The 11,563-nt window shown below is 40.4% G+C and overlaps 1 protein-coding gene across 1 annotated transcript; it reads left to right on the plus strand.

The window, feature by feature from the left end:
- The first annotated feature begins 3,548 nt into the window (after positions 1 to 3,548).
- LOC123722962 (uncharacterized protein K02A2.6-like) lies at positions 3,549 to 7,653 on the plus strand. Its single transcript, XM_045685511.1, has one exon. It carries the CDS (start codon positions 3,565 to 3,567, stop codon positions 7,651 to 7,653), a length of 4,089 nt encoding a protein of 1,362 aa, XP_045541467.1. The 5' UTR covers positions 3,549 to 3,564.
- Positions 7,654 to 11,563: the final 3,910 nt, after the last annotated feature.

Raw genomic sequence — 11,563 nt, forward strand, 5'->3', positions numbered from 1 at the left:
GACAACATCAACAAGTGAGACGGCTCGATCAGTGAAATACCACAACCACACAGAAAAGAGTCTCTAAGTATGATTTTTTATTATATACTCGAATACTATCATTCCTTAACAAAATCAAACATATTCAAGTTTATTTTATAGCGTCTATTTAATGTTTTAAGCTCGTCGTTTCATTCGACATGACACATGTTATGTCACTAAAAATAATATAATTTAATTGAACTCAAATAAATTTATTAAATCAGGTTAAATTTTAAATCATAATTATGTTTCCAAGAAAGATAACACAAGGTAAATTATACAACATTATGTTGCTAAAATTATAAATATTTATTGTTATTTATAATTCTAAAACATACTTTAATTTTTTTAATTTATAATTATCATATGACTAAGTAAATATTGGTAGAAAAAAAATTAAAACTTCCGATGATTTACGTTGTTTATTTTAAAACAGAATAATTTTAAAATGAATTAATGGAGTCCGAAGTAACGCTGCTTTCGTTTCGAACGACAACAAAGAAAATAATATTTTTATTGAGTCTATTGTTACAACGCTGACCATTCACAGACCGGTTTCGAACATTAGAGTTAAAGGCTGCACCCTATTGGTTATTGTTTCCGCGTCGTAGTCTCAATGCGTACGAAACGTTTAAACGACTATAGCCCTAGAGGTGGAACACCGGGAAGGTTCGCGATTGTACTTAGGCTCTCTTACTTTAACAGAGACACCGCTAATGGACTTAACTGAAAATAGATCGAAACATTTAATTTGTTCTTACAATCATTTAAATATAAATGAAAAGATAGTCGCAGATACCGTAATTGAAAAATTTAAAGAAATTTCGTTTGAGCATAAAGGTTTGGGCCGGACTCACGTAATAACACACCATATTGACACAGGAGAGTCGCCTCCTATTAGGCAAAGATATTACCGACTTTCTCCAGAAAAGCAGAGGATTCTACTCGAACAAGTTGATGAAATGTTGGCGTTAGACGTAGTAGAACCTTGTGAGAGTGCCTGGCAGTCTCCCGTTCTTCTAGTTTGTTGATTTTTTTATGTATGCAAATTAAAAATAGATTATCATCACTCTTATATTATCTGTTCTAATTATACTTTGTTGTCTGTGGTCAATAAAATAAAGACTTCACTTGCTCCCGCGCCACTCTTGCAAAAACAACGTGTTTTATTTAATAGGTTATGGGCCCAGATCCCAGATCCCAGGTCCCAGATCTCAATTCTCAGTTATTACTTGAGTTCCAGAAAGTTTAGTGTGAAAGTGTTATTTAATTTTGCAAAATTTGTAGTGTAACAGTGATAGTCAGTAGCGCGATATTAGACAGTTTTATAAAAAGAATTGTCAGAAAAATGTCGACGAACTATCTGATAAATGTTCCCAAGTTTAAAGGAAGGGAAAACTACAACGAATGGACATTTGCCGCGGAGAATTTTCTCATCCTTGAAGACATGGTGCATTGTATTAAACCTGTCCGTGACAAGGTTGTAGAAGCCGCAGATGACGCAAGAACCAAAGCAAAATTAATAATGACGATTGATAGTACGTTATATGTGCATGTAAAAGATGTTAAAACATCATTGGAGTTATGGAATACGCTTAAGGCATTATTTGATGACGCGGGGTTCACAAGACGAATATCCCTACTACGCCATCTTATATCTATTAGATTAGAAAATTGTGTAAACATGCAGGAATATATAACACAGATCATTGAAACGGGCCAAAAATTAAACGGAACAGGATTCAAGATTACTGACGAATGGATCGGCTGTTTGCTGTTAGCAGGATTAACAGAAACATTTCGGCCGATGATAATGGCTATAGAACATTCGGGCATAGTTATCACAACAGACGCCATTAGGACAAAGTTGATGGATATGGAAACGGAAACCAGTGTTGCCAGAAATGGAATAAATGATGTTAACGGCGCATTTGCTACTAGTAGCGGTAATAAAAAGTGGCAACACAGAAATAAGTCAACGACTAGCGCGTCAAAACAGAAATGTCATAGCCAAGAGAGAAATACCAAGGCGGTGAAATGCTACCGGTGTAAACAAGTCGGCCATTATAAAAATCAGTGCACGAATAACGAAAATAATTCAGCAAATAAGAAAAATAAAGAAAGGATGCAATCAAACGCATTTAGTACAGTATTTTTAAGTGCAAATTTTAACAAAAATGATTGGTATATCGACTCCGGGGCAAGTGTACACCTAACAGCAAATGAAAGTTGGGTTATGAATGCCAGATATAAACAAAATAAAGAAATTGTCGTAGCTAATAATGAGAAGATGACAGTATTATGTTCTGGCAATGTTAAAATAACGACTTCAACTGATGATTGCGAGTACGACATCGTGATAGAAGACGTATGCTGTATACCATCTCTGACTACTAACCTTCTTTCAGTCAGTCAACTAATTAAAAAAGGAAACAGTGTATCTTTCACAGATACTGGCTGTTGTGTTTACAATAAAAAGCAACAGTTAGTCGCTACAGCAATACTGGTCAATGGGGTATACAAAGTAAACTTGGTATCCCAGGAGTATTTGGCTGCATCAGCTGTGTCAGGAATAACATGGCATCGCAGATTAGGTGGGGACACTTCGTATCACACACTTTAGTCCTTGAGAAAGCCGGGTCGTTGGAAGAAATCACAAACAATATCCAAATCACAAAGATAATAATCAAGTCCAGAAAGCGAAGCAAAGTCGTTAGTACAAAATGAACACAAACGAATACAAAGGATGCGCAGTAAACGAGAGAGCTTAATGTACTGACTGACTATTTGACTAAACAAAGATAGCACACCTACTTTTGTCTCTTTCTTAGAGTATCTCCCTGTCTCTCTCACTCACCACCAAACTTTTTGCGTACGAATTTGAGACTATTGCTTTATTGGTATGTTTTGTTTTGAAGGGGTATTGTTCCCAAAAAATATTTTTAAATGTCCTAGTATGAATTTTTTAAGTAAGTGTTATACCATTTTGGAATTGCAATGAAATTACCTATCTTTTTAAGTTACTCGCCGGAGTTGCATAGTACTTTTTTTTTTCAGTACACTTGGAGGAAGTTGAGTGAAGTCGTAATTACTAAGTCCTTGACTGGACAAGAACTTAATTTTCTTTAAAATCTTTGTTAGATATGTATTGTTTTTTTGATTTCATATTGATTAAGGGTTATTGACGATAACATAACAGCTTTTTTTTTTAAATATAGCAATACTAGATGTGCCCGCGACTTCGACCGCATGAAATACTATTTTGGGTAGCATTTTTTTTGAGCTAATTATTTTATTTAACCAACGTGCTATGCTTTGATGTATGTAGAAGAACATAGAAAGAGGTGTGCCCGGACCGCGCCAAATGTAGGTCCTGGGTCTCTGCCTACCCCTCTGGGTTACGGGTCGAGAATTATGTTGTTGTTGTTTTTTTTACTTAAACTTATAAAAAATGCCAAAAAATATTAAACTTACTGTTATGTATGCGCATCAACTATGCGCAAATAGGAACGGTCGGCTGTGCCCGACCATTACGTCAACGTGATGTCATTAAAGCAGTCTGCACTAAGCAAGCGTCGTTTCAGTTACTCTTCCACATACTTATCATTGGCGACGAGAAACCAAAGTACCCGCGTTGTGAATTTTTTTTTTTTCAAAATGTCTGTTGGACAGTTTGGTGTTTTGTCTTGTTTCGATCACTGTGAACAGACGTGGAAAACGTACAAGAGTCGCATAACGCAATGGTTTATTGCTAATGACATAAACCATTTAACCGATGCGACGGGAGTAAAGCGACGCGCGATATTGCTAAGTGCATTCTCAGAGGGTACCTATAAATTAGCATCGGACTTAGCGCTGCCGAAGGAACTGCAGGAGGTGCCATACCCGGATATCCTCGACCTATTGGACGCCCACTTCACACCGAAGCGCGTCGGCTTCGGCGAGCGGCACAACTTCTATGCGGCAATACAGCAGCCCACCGAGTCGTTTACGCAATGGGCGGCTCGACTGCGGGGGCTCTCGGCACACTGCGGGTTCAGCAACCTAGAGGAAGCTCTCCGCGACCGCTTCATTATGGGCATGCAGCACGGGATCGAGAAAGAGAAGATCTACGCCAAGGACTTGAGCGGCCTGACTATGTCAAAGGCCGTGGAGTTGGCGGAAAACATCCGTTGTGCGCGCACGGGCGCCGCCAGCGCAGCCGCCGCGTCGAGCAGCAGCGCCGTCGTCGCTGCGCCTTCAGACGCGCTGTACAAGATCGGTCATTCAAGTGCTATTGTACAAAGTGCTAGTGAAAGTGGTTTGAAAAAGGTGAAGTGTTCCGTTTGCGGCTATAACCACAAGTCGGTAGACTGTCGTTTCTCGAACTATACCTGCAAAAATTGCAACCGGAAAGGTCATCTTAAGCGAATGTGCAAAAGAGTGAACCAGGTGACGTCAGCGGAGACGAACGTATCGGACGAGAACGACGACGACGGTGAGTGTTTTCATATCCGATCCTTTAGAGGGGAGCCTATGGTGGAGTTTATCGAGTTGAATGGGGTTAAACTAAAATTTGAAATAGACAGCGGGTCCGCCGTAACCGTTATTTCAGTGAATACCTATAGTCGGCATTTCAGTAAAACACAGTTGTTGCCAACAAAGAAAAGATTACTAGGTTACTCCGGGGAAGCGATTCATTGCCTTGGTGTCATGAGTCATTCGCACATATTGTATTGTGGGCAAACCCGTAACTTAGACGTATATGTGGTACGTGGCGGGGGCCCGGCGCTCCTCGGTAGGGACTTTATTTCCAAATTTAATTTACAGTTGACTCCAGTTAACTATTGCGACTCGCCTCTTTCAATAGAAAAGATCCAGGCTCGATTTTCAAAAACGTTTTCGGATACTTTAGGTACATTCAACAAATATAAGATCAAGTTAATTTTAAAAGAACAGTCGAAACCAGTATTTTTCAAAGCCCGTCCGTTAGCGTTCTCTTTAAAGGAGAAAGTTACTGAAGAAATCGACAGATTGGTCGATTTAGGTGTATTAAAAGCCGTAGATCATTCGGAGTATGCGTCACCTATCGTGCCTGTGCTTAAGAGAAACGGCTCCGTGAGGATATGTGCCGACTACGCTGTCAGTATAAATAAACAGTTAGTAGTCGACCAGTATCTTTTGCCTACAGTGAACGAACTGTTTTCCAAATTACATAGCGGTGAACAGTTCACGAAATTAGATTTATCGAGTGCGTATAATCAGCTTTGCCTCGACGAGGAGTCGCAAAAGTTAACGTGTATCAATACACACCGGGGACTGTATCAATATACGCGGCTCGTGTTCGGTCTGTCCTCCGCCCCGGCTATCTTCCAGCGTGCCATGGAGACCGTATTATCGGGACTAGACGGCGTGCTATGTCTGCTCGACGACATACTGGTTACGGGCAGAAATAGGGACGAGCACATGGAACGTTTAAACTCGGTGTTGCAAAGGCTCGAGGAGGCTGGGTTAACGTTACAAAAGGATAAATGCGAATTTTTCAAGGACGAAATTAGTTATCTTGGCTATGTCATAAATAAAAAAGGGTTAAAGAAGTCACCCGAAAAAATAAAGGCAATCGTAGACGCACCTGTACCGACTAATGTTAGCCAGTTGCAGTCATTTTTAGGGTTGGCCAATTATTACAGGAATTTTGTACCCGGGGCATCTAGAATTCTTAATCCCTTATATGATTTGTTAAAGAAAAATAAAAAGTGGGAATGGTCGCAGGAGCACACGGATGCGTTCGTTTCAATAAAAAATAATATAGCGTCAGATTTAGTGTTAGCGCATTTCAATCAAAACGCCAAAATTATTTTAACGGTAGACGCATCCCCCACCGGTCTTGGGGCGATATTATCGCAGGTGGGTGAAGACGGCGCCGAGCGGCCGGTCTCTTTCGCGTCGCGCACGCTCACGCCCGCTGAAAAACGATATTCGCAAATACAAAAGGAGGCGACTGCAATAATATTCGGCGTCCGCAGGTTCCATCAGTATTTATACGGTCGTGCGGAACCTTTCCTTTTAAGAACAGACCATAAGCCGTTATTATCAATATTCGGCCCGCATAAAGGTATCCCTGAAGTATCTGCGAATAGATTACAAAGATACGCAATGTTTTTAAGCGCGTATAATTATAACATAGAATACGTTCGCAGCGCTGATAACAGCGCGGATTATCTGTCGCGCGCAAGCTTGGTAGGCGTGAGCGAGAGCGGCGAGGGGGCCGCAGAGGCGGGGCGCGCGTTGTGCGCAGACGCCGCCGCGGCGCTGTGCGACAGAGCTGCGTATGTTTGTTTTGTTGTCGACGGCTCGTTACCGATTACGGTCAAAGAATTAGCAAACGAGACATCGCGCGATACTATTTTACATCGCGTATTAAAATACGTTCTTAACGGTTGGCCTAAGAAAGAAACAAATCCAAATTTTAAACCATATTTCTTATGTCGGAATCAACTATCTTTAGAAAATGGTTGTTTAATGAGGGGGCATAAAGTCGTAGTTCCAAGTTCATTACGTCAGAAAATTTTGGATGAATTACATACATCACATTTGGGCATTGTTAAAACCAAAGCTGAAGCTAGGTCCAGGTTTTGGTTCCCGGGCGTCGATGACGCAATCGAACGGCTGATAGGGTCGTGTGATATATGCAACCGACTGAGGCCATCGCCACCGCGGACTAAAATTTCACCATGGAAGTTTCCACCTCAACCCTTCTTCAGGGTACATATCGACTTTTTAGGTCCGCTTAATGGTCACACCTACCTAGTCGTCGTCGACGCATACACTAAATGGGTGGAAGTGTACGATATGAACGCGAATTCGAATTCGAACGCGGTGATCGAACGTTTACACGACTTTATTGCGCGATTTGGTCTTCCAAAAACAATAGTCAGTGACAATGGTACATCCTTCTGCTCACAACAATTTTTGAACTTTTGCGTGGGAAATGGGATCACACATTTAACAACGCCGGCTTACTATCCCGCGAGTAACGGTCAGGCGGAGAGTTCGGTGAAGATAGTTAAAAAGGGTATTAAAAGCAGCATTTTGGCTAGCCGTACTGCAAAGGAGTCAAAGTTACGACTTTTGAAGTTTTTGTATGACTATAGAAATTCCGTTCACTCCACCACAGGCTTTTCTCCCGCCGAATTGGTTTACGGGCGGAAACTTAGGACGCGTTTAGATTTGATCAACCCTATATCACCGTCGTCTTCGTGCGTTCCCCTTGCTCACTTTGTAAATAAAAAACAGTCTTCGCAAGTTCAAGCTCACGGCGGCAATAATAAACAATTTTTTTCACCGGGTGACCAGGTTTTATATAAAAAGTTTACTGGAAATAATAGATCCACCTGGCATCAAGCAACAGTTCTAAAAAGACTCGGTAAAGTGTTATATGTTGTACAAGACAACAATTCATTAAATAAAATGAAAAAACATAAAAACCAATTGTGGCTATACAAAGGTGAGGCCATGTTAAACTCATGGGACTATGACGAGATAGACCTGGGTAGTCCCACATCGTCGGTGGCATCGGAGCAGCCTGGAGTGCCACATGCGGTGCAAGACTCCGCTCGCCTCCGACGCCGCCTACCAATCACCCCAACGTGACGGTCACTAGAGGTGTTAGACGTCCGGTACTGTCCGACGAAGAAGTTTAGGGTTACTTTATATTGCAGTAATGTTTCTGTCGTCTTAATGTATTTGTTTTGATGGGGATGTATATGTATTCTAAAAGGGGAGGGATGTTATGTATGCGCATCAACTATGCGCAAATAGGAACGGTCGGCTGTGCCCGACCATTACGTCAACGTGATGTCATTAAAGCAGTCTGCACTAAGCAAGCGTCGTTTCAGTTACTCTTCCACATACTTATCACTTACAAAATATTCACATAAACATCTTCCCATACAAACTTTCATCCCCTATTCCGTTTTGTTACATTGCAACCTTGAGGGTAAAACTTTTACAAATTTCAAATTTCCTATTTATTTATATAGAATTAGCAACCTCAAAAATAAGTTTAAAGCTTCTAACTGTAAAAATGACGATACTTCCATACAAATTTCTACCCTCACTTTCAGCCTCTTATAACCCTTTTTTCGCGTTAAAAAGTAGGCTTTGTACTTCCTCAGGCTCTAGACTAAATATTGGTAAGGGTAATAGCAAAACATATTAAAGAAAACATTCAACAAAACCTCACATATTGCCAAACAAAATTTCATCCCCTATTGTTATTTAGCACCCTTGGGGGTAAAATTTTTTCAAAAATTTAATTTCATATTTATCTTTATCAAATTAGCAGCCTTGAAAATAAGTTTCAACCTTCTACCTGTAAAAATGACGATAATTTCATACAAACTTTCACCCCCACTTTCAACCCCTTTAAACCCCTTTTTCGCGTTAAAATGTAGACTACGTCTTTCCTCACGCTCTAGACTAAATATTGGTAAGGGTTACAGCAAAGCATATTAAACAAAACATTCACCAAAACCTCACATATTGCCAAACAAAATTTCATCCCCTATTGTTATTTAGCACCCTTGGGGGTAAAATTTTTCCAAAAATTTAATTTCATATTTATCTTTATCAAATTAGCAGCCTTGAAAATAAGTTTCAACCTTCTACCTGTAAAAATGACGATAATTTCATACAAACTTTCACCCCCACTTTCAACCACTTTAAACCCCTTTTTCGCGTTAAAATGTAGACTACGTCTTTCCTCACGCTCTAGACTAAATATTGGTAAGGGTTACAGCAAAGCATATTAAACAAAACATTCACCAAAACCTCACATATTGCCAAACAAAATTTCATCCCCTATTGTTATTTAGCACCCTTGGGGGTAAAATTTTTCCAAAAATTTAATTTCATATTTATCTTTATCAAATTAGCAGCCTTGTAAATAAGTTTCAACCTTCTACCTGTAAAAATGACGATAATTTCATACAAACTTTCACCCCCACTTTCAACCCCTTTAAACCCCTTTTTCGCGTTAAAATGTAGACTACGTCTTTCCTCACGCTCTAGACTAAATATTGGTAAGGGTTACAGCAAAGCATATTAAACAAAACATTCACCAAAACCGAATATATTGCCAAACAAAATTTCATCTCCTATTGTTATTTAGCACCCTTGGGGGTAAATTTTTTACAAAAATTTAATTACATATTTATTTATATAGAATTAGCAACCTCAAAAATAAGTTTCAAGCTTCCAACTGTAAAAATGACGATAATTCCATACAAACTTTCACCCCCACGTTCAACCCCTTGCAAACCCTTTTTCGCGTTAAAATGTGCCCTATGTCCTTCCTCAGGCTCTAGACTAAATATTGGTAAGGGTAATAGCAAAACATATTAAAGAAAACATTCAACAAAACCGAATATATTGCCAAACAAAATTTCATCCCCTATTGTTATTTAGCACCCTTGGGGGTAAAATTTTTCCAAAAATTTAATTTCATATTTATCTTTATCAAATTAGCCTTGAAAATAAGTTTCAATCTTCTACCTGTAGAAATGATGATAATTCCATACAAATTTTCACCCCCACTTTCAACCCCTTACAACCCCTTTTTCGCGTTAAAATGTAGCCTATGTCCATCCTCAGGCTCTAGACTATATGTGTACAAAATTTCATTTAAATCGCTTCAGTAGTTTTTGCGTGAAAGCGAGACAGACAGACAGAGTTACTTTCGCATTTATAATATTAATATAGTAAGGATTTGTAGGTCATCGGTAGCAAAATCGCTCCACAAGGTGTAAAATTTTTAGTTTTTACAAAATGCCATTTATTTTTTTTAATACCCAGAGGGGAATTTTTATTTTATTTTTCTGGTGACCCTTGTGACCACCCCTATCACCCCCCTTCATATGTACGTAACCTTTTGGGACACCCTGTATAACATACGGTAAATTTACGCCTTTTGCAGACACGCTTGGGTCGTAAAATAATTCAGAGTGTTTACGGGTAATCGTGGTGAGGATATATACACTCGCGAGCAACCAAATCGACTCACCCCATTGACGGCGCCCTTATGCATTGATTTTACTAAAACGACAAATGTCAATTGTAAATATGATATGTCATTCGAAAGCTGAAGATGTCAGCTTTAATTTGATGTCATTTTTATTGAAATCCATTAATTATTTCTTAAGTTAATGACGTCTGAACGTAACAGTAGGAAAAATCGGAATTTATGAAAAGGGCCTAGGTCTCGTACTTTGGAAATTACACAAAAATTGGTAGAAATTAAAAAAAAATTATATTAAATCAATATTTTGTATTGCCCCCTCTAGCCTTTATTACAGCCTGCAGTCTGTTTTTCATTGAAATGATCAATTTTTTTACAATCTCTTGAGGAATGCCGTTCCACTCCTCTAACAATGCTGACTTTAGATTATCTACGCTCGAAGGGACTGGATTCCTGGCTCGAACCCTTCGTTTAAGTTCGTCCCATAAGTGCTCGATGGGATTCATATCCGGGATGAGCGCAGGCCAGTCCATCGTGAGCAATTCGACCTCTTCAAGAAATTGCCGAGTGACTCGTGCCGTGTGACAGCGGGCATTGTCGTGCATTAACACGAAGTCTTCGCCGACAAACCCTGCGTAGGGCACAACATGACTCAGTACGATATCGGTGATGTACCGATCAGCTGTTAGCCCGCCTCCTCGGCCGCCCCCAGGCATGAAAACAAGCTCAGTTTTTCCCTCTAAGGAAATACCAGCCCACATCATGCAGGCACCGCCGCCATACGCCACTGTTTCAGCAAAACAGCATTGGGAAAAACGTTCCGCCGGACGCCTGTAGACTCGGCTTCTCCTGTCACTGCCATGCAAACACATTCTGCACTCATCAGTAAACAGTACCGACCGCCAATGCGTAATGCTCCAATTGAGATGTTCTCGAGCAAATTCAAGGCGCGCTTGACGGTGGCCTGCAGTGAATTTGGGGCCCGTCGCAGGCCTTTTTGGCCTCAAATTGGCTTCCTTCAAGCGTCTTCTCACCGTCCATTCGCTTACAGCCACCCCTCGTGTATATCTCAATTCCTGTTGCACAACAACACCCGTGAGGTGTCGATTGCGCAGCGAGGTTGAGACAATGAAACAGTCGTCTCCCTCTGAAGTGCACCGGTGGCGGCTCGTTCTTGGTCTCCGATTAAAGGCACCAGTCTCTTGGAACCGTTTGTATACTCGGGACACTGCAGACTGGCTCAATTGGAGCTGGGCAGCGACTGCTCGCTGACTTAACCCTTGTTGCAACAAGGCAACAACTTGAGCTGCTTTTTCTGGCGTGGTATCCATGGTTTCCCTAAAACTTTTAATGCAATTTACTGAGATGTGTACCGGTCAACTTGTGATAAGCGACTGATAAGGTAAACCGGATGTGGGCGGGTTTTATAGCGGGGAAAGGTAGCGCAACTCGTGGATACCTTATGGAGCAAATTTTCCCTGACGCCTAATTAAAATGCGTCATTAAATCAGCGCTTCAATTTTTTTTAGGGTATTCATGTTAAAT

The sequence above is a fragment of the Papilio machaon genome, chromosome W (assembly GCF_912999745.1).
Source record: "Papilio machaon chromosome W, ilPapMach1.1, whole genome shotgun sequence".
NCBI lineage: Eukaryota > Metazoa > Arthropoda > Insecta > Lepidoptera > Papilionidae > Papilio > Papilio machaon.

Bases quoted from the DNA above. Each gene is read 5' to 3' on its own strand.
- LOC123722962 (XM_045685511.1), top strand. From the start codon at position 3,565: ATGTCATTAAAGCAGTCTGCACTAAGCAAGCGTCGTTTCAGTTACTCT.